We start from the raw sequence: 17,686 nt of genomic DNA on the forward strand, positions 1-17,686 counted from the left end.
TACTCTGGTGTATTCTAAGGTTGTGACCGATCCGATCTGGTATCGTGATCGGTTTCCGATACCGACGTAATTCATGTATCGGAAAATACCGATCCAACCCACGACGTTTTCTGATACGTTAGAAGCCACTGTGAATCCTCTCAACTGCTGCCATTTCCTCTCTGCTTTGTTTGCTGCCGAGCGGGAGGAGGGGAAGAGGGGAGGTTTTCTGAAGCCGAGCTGTTTGAGAGAGCTCTCTTCCACAGTGTTTTAGCTGCGGGTAGCAGAAAATTTCTGCCCGGCTCTCAGGTTCATATGGTCCGTTCGTTGAACACGGATTTTCCAAAAAATTTAATGAATTGCTGCTGAAAATGTTTGCTGAAAAGTTAGCCGCTTCAGCGTTCCGAGGCTGTGAAACGTTATGAAAACTAGCTCAGGTCACAGCTAAGGAGGACAGTCAAACAGAGACTCTGTCCGCTGAAAGGAAAAAAAATCTCCATTAAAGTCCTGTGCAAGTGTCACTGATGATATATTTAGAAATTTACGGTTGATTTTACAGTTGAAAGGGTTTGTGTTTCCAAAACGTTTGAAGTTTGGACAGCACGAAAACAGTGAGAGAAAGATGGAGGGAGAAACAGAGGGAGAGAGAAAACTTAAGAGAACTTAATTTAATTTTTACTCTTAACACTTGCTTCGACAAAGTAAACATGTTTCCCATATCAATAAAGCTCCAATGAAACTGAACATTGAGAAGGAGAGACAGACAGAGCTGTCTTTTATCTTTAAAGGACATGTCGCACTGAAATCATAATTTAGATTTAGGCTGTTAATGACCATCCAATGATCTACCGGGATTACTTTGTGCACTGTCGTGACCAGTTTCAAAGTATACGGCATTCACAGCAAACAGCTACGGAGCCTTCCGAAAACAAAGTACTTGAGTGTTTCCAATAGGTGACGTAGTTACTAGAAGCATCCCAGCGTACTCTTCAATGAACTGAGGCACAGATTATTCCAAAGCTTACGCAAGTGTGATGTTGTGTTATGACGACTTGTTTAAAGTGATAACTGTTCATTTTCATGCAGTCATGGCAGCAATGAGTCAAACTCAGCCTGTTAAAAACACTAATAAGGGTTGTATATAAGTGTGAAAAATCTAATAAATATATGTATCTGTGTCATCACTGAGACATTCCACATCCATTAAGTGGCAATAAACAGCTGACATGCAGGTTAAAACAGCATATCAGTCATTTTAACTCGCATGTCAGCTTTTTTTTTTAATTAAGGGATTATTCAACATTAATTCTCTTAAAAAGTTCCTTATAGAGACTGACAATTTTATGACATTTGAAAGTGTCTACAAGCTTAATACAGATTAGATATTGTTCAAATTCAGGCAGAAATCCGTGTAAATTGAGGGTTAAAACAGCTGCTGCGCATACGCACACTCTCAAAGTAAATAGCTCCACTGAAAAGAACACAAAGCAAAAGATGGACAAAAAAAAAAAAAAAATTCCACTCACCCAATGTAAAGATTTCCAATTTAGATCACAACAAAAACAAGCACCCACGCACGCTTCACACAATCACAATTGCGATCGCCAGCCATGGAACGGTCCACTCATCCTCACAGATCCCCGCCCAGAGTTCATTTTCAAGTTCCACTCGGCCAGGGAATAACGTCCAGGTCCACTCACTCTCGGGTTCTGATCACGCAGCTCTGCATTCAATTCAACTTCTGTCAGGATCGTGGCACATTAGATAATCCATTAGTTCCTGAAAATAGCATCTTCTGAGTTTTTCCCAATAGGAGATGTACATCTGCGTGTTGAGACATGTCTGCAGCAGCTGTGGCACAAACAGCAGCATCATGACACTTTAAATTCCAAAATCCAACAGACTCTGACAATTAACAGTTTGATGGTGAAGTGTGTCGTCTCCTCTGTAAATCCCAGCCACTACTTTCAAAGAAAAGCTCAGAAGCTTCGTTATTGGACAGAACCACATTCCTTTTGCTCTGTCTGTCTCTGCCTGGGATGTTTCTGTTTTGCTATTAACTACGTCACACGCAGAGAAATGCCGAGAATTGCAGAGTCAGACATTTTCCGGAAATGCACCCGTTTCCTCGTTTCGAAAGAGGAATAAAAACATCACAAACCACTAATTATGAGCGCATGTGCACAGAGAGATTTACAATCATGAGTACTTTAATGTTGTGTTGCTAACTGGGACATTGAAACACATGCAACATGTCCTTTAAGTCTATAAAATGAGGCTACACAAAAAAAAGTACTCAATTCTTTCACCAAAACCAAATCTAAACATCAAATCTTGGCTTTCATCTTAGATACACCTTCTGGCAAATTGTAGCTGAACTTTCAGGTCTCCTTTTTAAGAAAATCCTCATGAAAAAAAAAAAAAATTATGATAATATTAAAGCAAACAGAACTCTGGTAACAGATCAGAAAAGTATCGGTATCGGCAGATATCCAAATTCAGGTATTGGGATCGGAAGTGAAAATTGTGGATCGGTGTGTGCCTAGTGTGTTCAGCAGCTGTTACACTCATATGCAAGTGAGGAGACTAATGGGAATTTTGCTTACTTGGAGAAAAAAGAAAGGAAAGAAAAAAAAAGTGGCCTTTGAAAGAGATGGAAATTGGGTGTGGGAAAATCTGTCAGGCAGACCGCCAGAATACCAAGTGGTAAGCTTCAATGTCCATTCAATTCCATGTTAAAATGTACAAATTTAGAGCAGAAATAAACATGTTCACAACCTGGTACAAAAACGTTTTTAGTCTCTATAGATAGTTTCCTCCTCATGAGGACTATGTGTGTATATGGGGTTGAATTAGTTTTCTTACTTCTTAATTTGACGGCAGCTTCCCATACATCGATTGGCTGTTTGTTAGTTATTTATAATAAAGTTGTTGCTTAAACTGTAAAATATCAAGCCTCAATTACATTTCTTTGTCATAAGGGTTTGATAAAGAAACACGAGGAATCATTTATATTTTCTTATGTATGGTACATATCAGCAGATATATCCAGATTGTGAATTTTTTTACTCCCCAATATCTCAGTATCACACACCAAGAAATCCATAATCCATATCACACATCCGGCTCCAGCCACGATCGCACAGAGTTCAATAGTTTGCAGTTTGCGTACGTTAGTTCATCAACAGCAATGGCCTTTCTTATAGCCACAACTTATTTTTTTTAAACCTTCATATATCAATCAATCAATTTTTTTTTTATATAGCGCCAAATCACAACAAACAGTTGCCCCAAGGCGCTTTATATTGTAAGGCAAGGCCATACAATAATGATGTAAAACCCCAACGGTCAAAACGACCCCCTGTGAGCAAGCACTTGGCTACAGTGGGAAGGAAAAACTCCCTTTTAACAGGAAGAAACCTCCAGCAGAACCAGGCTCAGGGAGGGGCAGTCTTCTGCTGGGACTGGTTGGGGCTGAGGGAGAGAACCAGGAAAAAGACATGCTGTGGAGGGGAGCAGAGATCGATCACTAATGATTAAATGCAGAGTGGTGCATACAGAGCAAAAAGAGAAAGAAACAGTGCATCATGGGAACCCCCCAGCAGTCTACGTCTATAGCAGCATAACTAAGGGATGGTTCAGGGTCACCTGATCCAGCCCTAACTATAAGCTTTAGCAAAAAGGAAAGTTTTAAGCCTAATCTTAAAAGTAGAGAGGGTGTCTGTCTCCCTGATCTGAATTGGGAGCTGGTTCCACAGGAGAGGAGCCTGAAAGCTGAAGGCTCTGCCTCCCATTCTACTCTTACAAACCCTAGGAACTACAAGTAAGCCTGCAGTCTGAGAGCGAAGCGCTCTATTGGGGTGATATAGTACTACGAGGTCCCTAAGATAAGATGGGACCTGATTATTCAAAACCTTATAAGTAAGAAGAAGAATTTTAAATTCTATTCTAGAATTAACAGGAAGCCAATGAAGAGAGGCCAATATGGGTGAGATATGCTCTCTCCTTCTAGTCCCCGTCAGCACTCTAGCTGCAGCATTTTGAATTAACTGAAGGCTTTTCAGGGAACTTTTAGGACAACCTGATAATAATGAATTACAATAGTCCAGCCTAGAGGAAATAAATGCATGAATTAGTTTTTCAGCATCACTCTGAGACAAGACCTTTCTGATTTTAGAGATATTGCGTAAATGCAAAAAAGCAGTCCTACATATTTGTTTAATATGCGCTTTGAATGACATATCCTGATCAAAAATGACTCCAAGATTTCTCACAGTATTACTAGAGGTCAGGGTAATGCCATCCAGAGTAAGGATCTGGTTAGACACCATGTTTCTAAGATTTGTGGGGCCAAGTACAATAACTTCAGTTTTATCTGAGTTTAAAAGCAGGAAATTAGAGGTCATCCATGTCTTTATGTCTGTAAGACAATCCTGCAGTTTAGCTAATTGGTGTGTGTCGTCTGGCTTCATGGATAGATAAAGCTGGGTATCATCTGCGTAACAATGAAAATTTAAGCAATACCGTCTAATATCAGAAAATAAAGAAAATATCAGGCAACAATTTTTGCAGACTAGTTGTTGGTAATAATAAAAAAAAGACTTATTTTATTTTTCCCTTCACATTTTGGCATTCACTTGCATAATGAGAAGTGATTTTGTTTCAAATAATGTCCAATATTGAGGACTCAAATTAAGGTAAATAACAGTATTTTATCTCAATGCTTTTAAAAAATGAAGTGGTTAGTTACAGCAGTAGTAACCCTAAATCTTGGGGCTATTGTTACAGCAACTTCCGTAATTGATGTTCTGTGACTGTGTTCACTGGAAGATTTGGGTTATTCGCTGTTTTGCTGTTGTGAATCTTGCGCCGTCTCGCGGTCCAAGACTCACGTGAGACATCTGTTTAAGCAGAGTTCTGGTTTAGGGCACAATGTAAACACACCTCAGGAAGTACGGACAACAAGACAACATCGGGGCCACAGCAGCAGTTCATCACAGGTGCGACACCTCCTCTAGATAACCCTCAACTTGGGAGATCACTCGTGAACTTGCTGAATTGGTGCCATCCACATCCTCTCTAGCCATTGTTTCCATGGCTTTGAAATGCTGGAACTCTGCTGGCGCTGTGGTGCATTCTAGCAAGTGCAGGGGGATTATGGGAAGTATTAAAAATGCCGAATTACGTCTGCCAAGGACTTAATAAAATCATCAGCATTTATTTATTTGTCTGTTAACAGGTTTACGTCAAAATTACTGCAAGGATTTTTGACAAAATGTTCACCACAGATAGATATTAGGGCATGAAGACTTCACTGAATTATGGAGGTGATTCAGATCCTAGATCAAGATTTCCCTTTATACAAGTGTATTAAAAAAAACAAACTACTACTTCACAGACTCTAAACAAATTTGCACCACAGATATATATATATTAGAGCATGGAAGACTCCACTGAATTTTGGAGGTGATCTGGATCCGGATTCTGGATCAAGATTTCACTTTATATCGGCTTTGAAAGATTACGTCAAAACTATTTCACAGATTCTCACAAAATTTGCACCACAGATAGATATTAAGGCATGGAAGACTCCACTAAATTATGGAAGTAATCCAGATTGGTGGATGTCAGAAATCTCAGATTGCTCTTGTTTAGGCTATTAAGGTTAAGGTTCAGATGTCAAATCACTGCTGTAATAATAACCTACAAATGTATAGTTACGGATACTGTAATGATATCCGTGGCCTTTACAAAACAGTGGCCAAAATGGTCAGGAGTGTAACACAATTTACAATCATGATTATTATTCTTGTACAATGCTTTCTGTCTTCTTTCAGGAGTTGTGGTGAGGTCTGCTCAAAGGGAGCAGTTATGTTCATCTGCAGACATTCAGATGTGATATTTAAACAATGTCAGCCTTCCAGACAGTTTTGACCACTTTTTTTGTAATAATTTTTTTAAGCTTTGAGATAAAATACTGTTTGTTTTCTAAACCATCATTCCAGACCTCATTATTGGACATGATTTGAAAACAAGTTAGTTTCTCATTATTTAAGTAAATGCTAAAATATGCAAGTCATTAGATACATTCAGCAAAGCAGCCAGTTAACCTGACAAGAAATGATAACCTAATTAAGAGGAAAACATTCCTCAAATACTTGGATAATCAAGTTTATTCAACTTGAGCAAAAAGTAAAAGTTTGTGTCAAAGGTGAGTTTTTGTTGTTTTATTTTTGCTGGTGTCACCGACTCTGGTCCAACATCAGGTGCCAAAAATTATCCATATTTTTAATTTAACCTTTACCCAGAACGTCCTTGCAATGTTGCTGGGAGGTTACATTTTCGTTGCACAATTGGGAACATTCTGTCCACCTCCTGGCAACTTCCATCAGTAACGTTTACTTGTTACAGTTTTTGGACGTTTCTTTGGAACGTTGTACTTACGTTGAGGGGACGTTCTATTAACTACATAATTCACCAGCCTTATCAATCTATATATTGATTGATAAAGCTGGTGAATTGGTATTGTAAATTTAAATAAAGCGATTCCTGTATTTTCTTTCTTAACACTTATATTTTATAACTTACTTAATTTTCCGAAAGTTTTCATTCTCAGGGATACTTGAAAGATGTGCGGATGGGTCCGCGCATCAGGACGCAGCCGGCGCGGTGCGGCGGCACAGGAAAAACACCTACGTGTTGATAACCATTTGTAAAATCCAGGCGGCTTTTGATGGCTTTCAGTGGAGTGAGTATATGAGAAATTGTTTAACAGCTGGACATGTTCCAACTTGTCCTTAAGGCTTCCAACAGAGGTGTTTTTCCTGTGGCGGAGCGTCGCAGCGGCTGCGAGCCGACGCTGCAATCCGTCTGCACGTCTTTCATTAAAAAAATCTCCTTTAACAGTGGAATATCCGGATAAAATGCTGAAACCGACTTCTTCTGAAACTTCTCTGTTCTCTCACGACGTCCTGGATCAATAGAGCCTGAAATGGAGGTTTTCAGCTTGAAACAGGCTGACGACGGCGCCTGAGAGCGCTGCACGACGTCTCGCACCATGGGAAGTCCTTAAAGCGACAGTATCACCTCAAAATCTCTCATCAGCCGTTAAAATTTTCACCGAAAACCAGCTTAATTTTTCGAACCGTGTCCACTTCAATGTGTCTCACAGGTTTAGAAAAAATTTTGATCAAACAAAGCGCCAGTCTCTCAGCAACTTCTCAGACAAAGGAATTCCGACAAGAGGCTGGACGACTCCTCCCACAAGGAGTGCTCACAGGCGAATGACGTCACCGACAGGCGTGGAAAAACTCACGCATGCGCACGAGGGTTCAAGCATGTCTGACGTAAAAACATATGAATGAAATCCATATAGTTTTTGAAAAAATAAGAAGGACCTATATTTTATTGACAGACCTCGTACTTCTTTTTACTCTGTCATAGGTGAATCTGCTGAAACAGCTATCTGGATCAATGCTGAACTCCTTTGCCAGGACGATGCTCGGCGAAATTGGAATGTGGCGGTTGTTGGCTGGCGTCAGCCTCAAAGGATGGAAACGGAAGAAAGCCCTGCAGCCTCTCACTCTCTAGAGTTTTGAAGAGTAAGTTATCAAGGTGTCTCACTGCATCATTTAATTTTAGTTAGCAATTAAAAAGAATTTTATCGTTTCTCCAGTTAAAAAAAGAGGAAAATACAAGACCGTTTTTTATTTTGTTTTTGTGACAGAAGCCTTCAGCAACAAGATGGAAATTTTACCAGATGCTATCGATGATGCGTTAACTGAAACACTGCGCCATGCAGCAAAGAGGGTAAGTAGTTAAACTTTTATGGCATCAGCAACTCACAGGTGACTTGTACTAGCACCATGGCCACACCTAGTCATTCCCTTCAATCAAATCCCGGTCCAGTGATGACTGTTTCAAGAGTGAAGACCGTGACCGGCTCACATGCACCCCAGCTCTTTGGAGCAATCTCTCTCTCTCAATCCGTTCCTCACATTCTGTATTCTCTTTCCGCAAACATCTTAAAACCTATCTGTGTGGGCTCACCTTCCCTCCATAGCGTAACTGTCACTCAGCTGTGTTGACAATTGGAATTCATTCATTCATTATTGGTTTATTTGACAGGGACAGTGCATATTAATGAACATACAATTGTTTATAGACAGTATACACGCACATATATACACATATATACATATATAGGGCACACACTTTAACGTAAATATGCCAGTTTTAGCATAATACTAATTTCCATCCATAGTCTCCAGACATAAAATATAAAACAGAGCATTTAACAAGCATAAAAACATTGATAATTTACAATATAATACACTGTCATATTTTAATATAACCCAGAGCCATATAAAGGAGGAGTTATCTGTTCCGGTCAAGATGGAGGTTAAAATGCTGTTGTCTCAATATAAAGTGCAGGAAAGTACTGAGGTAGAATTCAGTTGTAGGAATGTACAGGTACAGTCAGTTTTATTATAAGATGCTGAATTAAAGTGCTTTGTCACAATAGTAAAGTGCTCGATACAGCTGCAGTATCTCTTTAAAGTGCTGGTGTGCATAAGCTTACCTATGTGTTGTTGTGTGCGTGTATATGAAAGTATATTGCTTTTGCATGTCTTTAACTTGTAATGATTACAGGTTTGGTTATCTTTCAGCCATGTTTTAAGCTGTGTCTTGAATAAAGCAAATGTGGGGCTGAACCTGATTGTCGTTGGTAGAGTATTCCATGTGCTATTGCCCCTAATAGAGAGTACATTTTGAGCAAAGACAGTTTTTCAAAATTTGATCTCGTAATCACACCTAGCGGAGGATCTGGTGTTAATTTCATTGTTACTTTTCCTGTTAATATAGTTCCTCAGAGGGAGTGGGGCCAAATTGTGTAGGGACCTGTACAAAGCACAACACATTTTAAATAGCATGAAATTCTCAAAACTTAAAAGCTTATATTTTTCTCGTCTTTTTTTTTTTGGTCCAATATTTTTATGGCTTTTTTGTACAATTGTTCTACTGGTTTCAGTACAGTTGTTCCTGCAAAGGACCATGTTGTAATGCAATACTCTATATGTGACATGAAGTGTAAGTAAGATTTGGCCGCATCTATTGTAATAAACGGTCTTATCTGTTTAAAATTAGATTGATTGAACTTTACAGTGTGATTTACCTTTTTGATATGTTTTTTGAATGTAAGATTTGGGTCTAATATCACTCAGAGATATTTGAATTGGTTCACAAGCACAGTTCTTCCCCTTCCAAGAAAACATGGGATCTGGCTAGCTTAATTGGTCTTTTGGTGAACATCATACATACAGTTTTTTGGTGTTCAGCAAGACAATTTTTATGTAGTCATTTGTGTATTTTACATAGTGCATTTGTGAGGTCTACAGATATTTTGTCACTCTTTCCCTGGGTAAAGATTACTGCGTCAAATGCATACATTTGCATATTTAGTTCAGAGCACACATCAGGGAGATCATTTCTATACAGAAAGAATAATAGAGGGGCTAATACTGAGCCTTGTGGAAGACCAACATAACTAGGGAGATATGAGGATGTGGCACCATCCACAACAACACGCTGCTTTCTGTTCGAACGATAGGATTGAAACCATTGAATAGTATCCTCTGAAAAATTAAAATATGAAGTGTAAAAATTGAGATATTGAATTAAGGATTCTGCATATTAATACATGGACTGGTTGAGCGCCCTTGAACTTCACTGTGCTGAGGGGACTGGCACTATAGAAGTTATTGTATAGTATTTTTATGAATGGTTTTCTTTGTTTTTTAGGCAAAGAAGGAGGATGAAAGAATTGGTACTGGTGTTAATGCTGACTCAGATGCTGGGGTGGATGAAGCCATGGGCGACGATGTGGATGCCGATGCCATGGGCGACGATGTGGATGCCGATGCCATGGGCCATTGTGTAGTGAATGATGACGCCATGGATGGCAGTGCCATGAGTGATGATGCCACAATTAGTCATGGGTCAGATGAGAAGTGATTCACTTTATACTGAGAACTTATGTCTCCCCCTCTGTAAGGTGCGGGGGAGACATGAAATAAGTGCCCAATTTTCCTTGCACAACAACTTTTTTCCTGGATGCCATGATCATCAACTCGACTGGACTGACGCTATGTTTGTTTTGATCCACCCACCATTATGGGAACAAATCAAAAGCTGTGTTCACCACGGGGACACGTTCGGCACTATTCAGGATTATTTGTTTTGTTTTTTTTTTTTTTTACACACCAATGACGAACAATGCGTAAAAAAAAAAAAAAATCTGACCGATGCAACTACATTGGTCCAAACCGGTCTGGATCCGGGACTGATGTTGCTGCTTTAAAGGGTGGGGGGTGGAGACATCTTCAGTTTTTGTTTAATGTTAACCCTTCTAGTTCATTTTATACTGAGAACTTATCCATGGCTTAATGCTATTGTAACTGTAATAATACTGGATGATGTCACCTGGCTTAGTACCTGAGAGATTGGAGTGTATTTTACCTGTTTCTATTACTATTATTTTATGTTTATTTATTTATGTAAGGTAAATTATTCTATTGCAGTTTTATTGCACTGAAGTCACTGATTGAGAAAAGAAATTTCGTTTTCTAGTGTATACAATTGCACAGTGAAAATAACAAAATCTTTGAACCTTAGTCATGGGTCACACATCACGGATGAGAACTGATCCCTGGCTTAATGCTATTGTAATTGTAATAATACTGGAGGGCGGATGAGAACTAATCAAGTTACTGAGAACTTGTCCATGGCTTAATGCATTGCTATTGTAATAATACTTCTAAAGTAATAAACTTGCAATTTACAGACTCATGCAGTGTTCACAGTGTTCCTTCGTGTTGGGGGACATTGCAACAACGTTGCAGCAATGTTGTGTCACAACCTCCAGAGAATGTTCTAGGTTGGTTGGTTGGCAACGATCTTGGCAACATCCCTGGAACGTTCTGGAGAGTCTACAAATGAACGTTCCTACAACGATGTGATGCAACGTTACTGCCACTTTGATGTAACGTTCAGGCAACGTTCCATTGTTAGCTGGGTATTTAACCAGGTTAGTCCCTAAGATCCAATTCACCTAACTTGTATGTCTTCAGACGTGGGAGGAAACCGGAACACCTGGAGGGAACCCACACAAATCAAATCAATTTCATTTATATAGCGCCAAATCACAACAAACAGTTGCCCCAAGGCGCTTCATACTGCAAGGCAAAGCCATACAATAATTACAGAAAAACCCCAACTGTCAAAATGACCCCCTGTGAGCAAGCACTTGGCAACAGTGGGAAGGAAAAGCTCCCTTTTAACAGGAAGAAACCTCCAGCAGAACCAGGCTCAGGGAGGGGCAGTCTTCTGCTGGGACTGGTTGGGGCTGAGGGAGAGAACCAGGAAAAAGACATGCTGCGGAGGGGAGCAGAGATCAATCACTAATGATTAAATGCAGAGTGGTGCATACAGAGCAAAAAGAGAAAGAAACACTCAGTGCATCATGGGAACCCCCCAGCAGTCTAAGTCTATAGCAGCATAACTAAGGGATGGTTCAGGGTCACCTGATCCAGCCCTAACTATAAGCTTTAGCAAAAAGGAAAGTTTTAAGCCTAATCTTAAAAGTAGAGAGGGTGTCTGTCTCCCTGATCCGAATTGGGAGCTGGTTCCAGAGGAGAGGAGCCTGAAAGCTGAAGGCACTGCCTCCCATTCTACTCTTACAAACCCTAGGAACTACAAGTAAGCCTGCAGCCTGAGAGCGAAGCGCTCTATTGGGGTGATATGGTACTATGAGGTCCCTAAGATAAGATGGGACCTGATTATTCAAAACCTTATAAGTAAGAAGAAGAATTTTAAATTCTAGTATGGAATTAACAGGGAGCCAATGAAGAGAGGCCAATATGGGTGAGATATGCTCTCTCCTTCTAGTCCCTGTCAGTACCCTAGCTGCAGCATTTTGAATTAACTGAAGGCTTTTCAGGGAACTTTTAGGACAACCTGATAATAATGAATTACAATAGTCCAGCCTAGAGGAAATAAATGCATGAATTAGTTTTTCAGCATCACTCTGAGACAAAACCTTTATAATTTTAGAGATATTGCGCAAATGCAGTCCTACATATTTGTTTAATATGCACATTGAATGACATATCCTGATCAAAAATGACTCCAAGATTTCTCACAGTATTACTAGAGGTCAGGGTAATGCCATCCAGAGTAAGGATCTGGTTAGACACCATGTTTCTAAGATTTGTGGGGCCAAGTACAATAACTTCAGTTTTATCTGAGTTTAAAGCAGGAAATTAGAGGTCATCCATGTCTTTATGTCTGTAAGACAATCCTGCAGTTTAGCTAATTGGTGTGTGTCCTCTGGCTTCATGGATAGATAAAGCTGAGTATCATCTGCGTAACAATGAAAACTTAAGCAATGCTGTCTAATAATACTGCCTAAGGGAAACATGTATAAAGTGAATAAAATTGGTCCTAGCACAGAACCTTGTGGAACTCCATAATTAACCTTAGTCTGTGAAGAAGATTCCCCATTTACTTGAACAAATTGTAATCTATTAGATAAATATGATTCAAACCACCGCAGCACAGTGCCTTTAATACCTATGGCATTCTCTAATCTCTAATAAAGTTTTATGGTCAACAGTATCAAAAGCAGCACTGAAGTCTAACAGAACAAGCACAGAAATGAGTCCACTGTCTGAGGCCATAAGATCATCATTTGTAACCTTCACTAATGCTGTTTCTGTACTATGATGAATTCTAAAACCTGACTGAAACTCTTCAAATAGACCATTCCTCTGCAGATGATCAGTTAGCCGTTTTACAACTACCCTTTCAAGAATTTTTGAGAGAAAAGGAAGGTTGGAGATTGGCCTATAATTAGCTAAGATAGCTTCGTCAAGGGATGGCTTTTTAAGTAATGGTTTAATTACTGCCACCTTAAAAGCCTGTGGTACATAGCCAACTAATAAAGACAGATTGATCATATTTAAGATCAAAGCATTAATTAATGGTAGGGCTTCCTTGAGCAGCCTGGTAGGAATGTGGTCTAATAGACATGTTGATGGTTTGGAGGAAGTAACTAATGAAAATAACTCAGAACAATTGGAGAGAAAGAGTCTAACCAAATACCGGCATCACTGAAAGCAGCCAAAGAGAACGATATGTCTTTGGGATGGTTATGAGTAATTTTTTCTCTAATAGTTAAAATTTTATTAGCAAAGAAAGTCATGAAGTCATTACTAGTTAAAGTTAAAGGAATACTCGGCTCAATAGAGCTCTGACTCTTTGTCAGCCTGGCAACAGTGCTGAAAAGAAACCTGGGGTTGTTCTTATTTTCTTCAATTAGTGATGAGTAGTAAGATGTCCTAGCTTTACGGAGGGCTTTTTTATAGAGCAACAGACTCTTTTCCCAGGCTAAGTTAAGATCTTCTAAGTTAGTGAGACGCCATTTCCTCTCCAACTTACGGGTTATCTGCTTTAAGCTGCGAGTTTGTGAGTTATACCACGGAGTCAGGCACTTCTGACTTAAGGCTCTCTTTTTCAGAGGAGCTACAGCATCCAAAGTTGTCCTCAATGAGGATATAAAACTACTGACAAGATAATCTATCTCACTCACAGAGTTTAGGTAGCTACTCTGCCCTGTGTTGGTATATGGCATTGGAGAACATAAAGAAGGAATCATATCCTTAAACCTAGTTACAGCGCTTTCTGAAAGACTTCTACTGTAATGAAACTTATTCCCCACTACTGGGTAGTCCATCAGAGTAAATGTAAATGTTATTAAGAAATGATCAGACAGAAGGGGGTTTAAAGGGAATACTTTTAAGTCTTCAATTTCCATACCATAAGTCAGAACAAGATCTAAGGTATGATTAAAGTGGTGGGTGGACTCATTTACATTTTGAGCAAAGCCAATCGAGTCTAACAATAGATTAAATGCAGTGTTGAGGTTGTCATTCTCAGCATCTGTGTGGATGTTAAAATCGCCCACTATAATTATCTTATCTGAGCTAAGCACTAAGTCAGACAAAAGGTCCGAAAATTCACAGAGAAACTCACAGTAACGACCAGGAGGACGATAGATAACAAATAAAACTGGTTTTTGGGACTTCCAATTTGGATGGACAAGACTAAGAGACAAGGTTTCAAATGAATTAAAGCTCTGTCTGGGTTTTTGATTAATTAATAAGCTGGAGTGGAAGATTGCTGCTAATCCTCCACCTCGGCCCGTGCTACGAGCATTCTGGCAGTTAGTGTGACTCGGGGGTGTTGACTCATTTAAACTAACATATTCATCCTGCTGTAACCAGGTTTCTGTAAGGCAGAATAAATCAATATGTTGATCCATTATTATATCATTTACTAACAGGGACTTAGAAGAGAGAGATCTAATGTTTAACAGACCACATTTAACTGTTTTAGTCTGTGGTGCAGTTGAAGGTGCTATATTATTTTTTCTTTTTGAATTTTTATGCTTAAATAGATTTTTGCTGGTTGTTGGTGGTCTGGGAGCAGGCACCGTCTCTACGGGGATGGGGTAATGAGGGGATGGCAGGGACAGAGAAGCTGCAGAGAGGTGTGTAAGACTACAACTCTGCTTCCTGGTCCCAACCCTGGATAGTCACGGTTTGGAGGATTTAAGAAAATTGGCCAGATTTCTAGAAATGAGAGCTGCTCCATCCAAAGTGGGATAGATGCCGTCTCTCCTAACAAGACCAGGTTTTCCCCAGAAGCTTTGCCAATTATCTATGAAGCCCACCTCAAACATGAGGAGAACATGCAAACTCCACACAGAAAGGCCACAGATGGGAATCGAACCTATGACGTTCTTGCTGTGATGCAACAGTGTGAACCACTAAGTCACCGTGCTGCCCAAACTTCAATTCTAACTTGATAGCCAAACAAAACCTGGACTAATTAAGCACAATATGCTTCATAATTTGGTGTTAATTTTAACAAAACGTGCGGAAAATCGACAGGACAGTGATTTTCACGTGACGTCACAGCTAGCATGGCTATAGCTTTCCACGTCTAAATTGGTTCGCTGTTACATTTAAACTGTGCTTTATTGAGTGTAAACTTAATTAGTTGTGAAGTTAAAGTTCACCAACCTATTATCCTTCCAACTGATGAATTTTCCACTGTGAAGGTGAGCGGTGAGGAGCCCTCAGCGCCGCGGGGAGGCGGGCGGTCGGTGCCCCGGTTTTTGGACTCGAACCCCCGGTTGAAGCGGTCGGCGCCTCCACGTCGCGGAGCTTTGACCCCGCCCGATTTTCGGACTCCAAAAGTGATATTTTTCTTTGGCCGGTCATCACACGTTAACTTCCTCTCTCGCCGACTTGACTCGGTAACGGGTTTGCGCTCAGCATCGTCTTCCTCCCAATCCGACATGTTTAGATCAGGCACGTGCTAACACACACCCCCTAATTAACGTCACCTGCCAATCATAAGCCACTTTGGCGCGCGCGCACACACGCGTACAGCTTCTTCTTCTCCTTCTTCTTCTGTCAGCTTCAAATATCCTCTTTGGCCTCCGTCTTCTCCTCCTGCCTGGTGGCTCCATCCTCAGCATCCTTCTCCCTATATACAACCCCTGGCAAAAATTAGGGAATCACTGGCCTCGGAAGATGTTCATTCAGTTGTTTAATTTTGTAGAAAAAAAGCAGATCACAGACATGACACAAAACTAAAGTCATTTCAAATGGCAACTTTCTGGCTTTAAGAAACACTATAAGAAATCAAGAAAAAAATATTATGGCAGTCAGTAACGGTTACTTTTTTAGACCAAGCAGAGGAAAAAAATATGGAATCATTCAATTCTGAGGAAAAAATTATGGAATCACCCTGTAAATTTTCATCCCCAAAACTAACACCTGCATCAAATCAGATCTGCTCATTGACATTGACCCTGTGCCATGACATTGACCCTGTGCCATGACATTGACCCTATGTGTCTTTTTGCAAGGAATGTTTTCGCAGTTTTTGCTCTATGGCAAGATGCATTATCATCTTGAAAAATGATTTCATCATCCCCAAACATCCTTTCAATTGTCCAAAATATCAACATAAACTTGTGCATTTATTGATGATGTAATGACAGCCATCTCCCCAGTGCCTTTACCTGACATGCAGCCCCATATCATCAATGACTGTGGAAATGTACATGTTCTCTTCAGGCAGTCATCTTTATAAATCTCATTGGAACGGCACCAAACAAAAGTTCCAGCATCATCACCTTGCCCAATGCAGATTCGAGATTCATCACTGAATATGACTTTCATCCAGTCATCCACAGTCCACGATTGCTTTTCCTTAGCCCATTGTAACCTTGTTTTTTTCTGTTTAGGTGTTAATGATGGCTTTCATTTAGCTTTTCTGTATGTAAATCCCATTTCCTTTAGGCGGTTTCTTACAGTTCGGTCACAGACATTGACTCCAGTTTCCTCCCATTCGTTCCTCATTTGTTTTGTTGTGCATTTTTTGATTTCTGAGACATATTGCTTTAAGTTTTCTGTCTTGATGCTTTGATGTCTTCCTTGGTCTACCAGTATGTTTGCCTTTAACAACCTTCTCATGTTGTTTGTATTTGGTCCAGAGTTTAGACACAGCTGACTGTGAACAACCAACATCTTTTGCAACATTGCATGATGATTTACCCTCTTTTAAGAGTTTGATAATCCTCTCCTTTGTTTCAATTGACATCTCTCGTGTTGGAGCCATGATTCATGTCAGTCCACTTGGTGCAACAGCTCTCCAAGGTGTGATCACTCCTTTTTAGATGCAGACTAACGAGCAGATTTGATTTGATGCAGGTGTTAGTTTTGGGGATGAAAATTTACAGGGTGATTCCATAATTTTTTCCTCAGAATTGAGTGATTCCATATTTTTTCCTCTGCTTGGTCTAAAAAAGTAACCGTTACTGACTGCCACAATCTTTTTTTCTTGATTTCTTATAGTGTTTCTTAAATCCAGAAAGTTGCCATTTGAAATGACTTTAGTTTTGTGTCATGTCTGTGAGCTGCTTTTTTTCTACAAAATTAAACAACTGAATGAACATCCTCCGAGGCCGGTGATTCCATAATTATTGCCAGGGGTTGTAATCTAGTGTCCCTCCTCTGCACATGTCCAGACCGTCTCAATCTCACCTCTCTGACTTTGTCTCCAAACCGCTGTCTAGCTGATCATTCCTAGTCCTGTCCATGCTCGTCACACCCACAGAAAATCACATCATCTTCAGATCCGCTTCCTGTCTTTTTGTCCTTTTTACTACATAGATGGTCTCACTACTGTCTTGTAAACTTTCCCTTTCACTCTTGCAGATATCCTTCTCTCACAAATTACTCCTGCACCCACTCCACCCTGCCTGCCTTCTTTTCTTCACCTTTCTACCACACCCTCCATTATTTTGAATAGTTGACCCCCAAAATTTTTGGGACGAAGCAACTTTTTTTTTTTTTTACCTTAGGAGTAATTGTAATGGTTAATTGACTTGTTCTGGGGAGAATGGGGTCTCTCTCTCCCCCACCACAGGTTTCATATAGCAGAAAACCAGCCTTGAATGTGGTACCATGTGAACAAGAGTCTCAGGTCTTGTGAGAAACACAAACTGCTTTATGGCACAACAACAACAACATATACACGTCCCCCTGTCGAGGCACCAGTGACCTAGTGGCTA

The 17,686-nt window shown here is 40.0% G+C and overlaps 1 protein-coding gene and 1 long non-coding RNA gene across 2 annotated transcripts in view; one reads left to right on the top strand and one right to left on the bottom strand.

The window, feature by feature from the left end:
* Positions 1 to 15,402, bottom strand: part of ddx43 (DEAD (Asp-Glu-Ala-Asp) box polypeptide 43) — a 58,055-nt gene extending 42,653 nt beyond the window's left edge. The window contains exon 1 of the mRNA XM_034185464.1: positions 15,123 to 15,402. Coding sequence (XP_034041355.1) covers positions 15,123 to 15,402 — 280 coding nt within the window. The remainder of the gene's footprint in view (positions 1 to 15,122) is intronic.
* On the top strand, positions 7,522 to 9,840 carry LOC117523878. The gene is made up of 3 exons (XR_004564635.1): positions 7,522 to 7,580; positions 7,706 to 7,792; positions 9,787 to 9,840. It is a non-coding gene; the product is annotated as an uncharacterized LOC117523878 (long non-coding RNA).
* Positions 15,403 to 17,686: the final 2,284 nt, after the last annotated feature.

This window comes from Thalassophryne amazonica, chromosome 13 (assembly GCF_902500255.1).
Source record: "Thalassophryne amazonica chromosome 13, fThaAma1.1, whole genome shotgun sequence".
NCBI lineage: Eukaryota > Metazoa > Chordata > Actinopteri > Batrachoidiformes > Batrachoididae > Thalassophryne > Thalassophryne amazonica.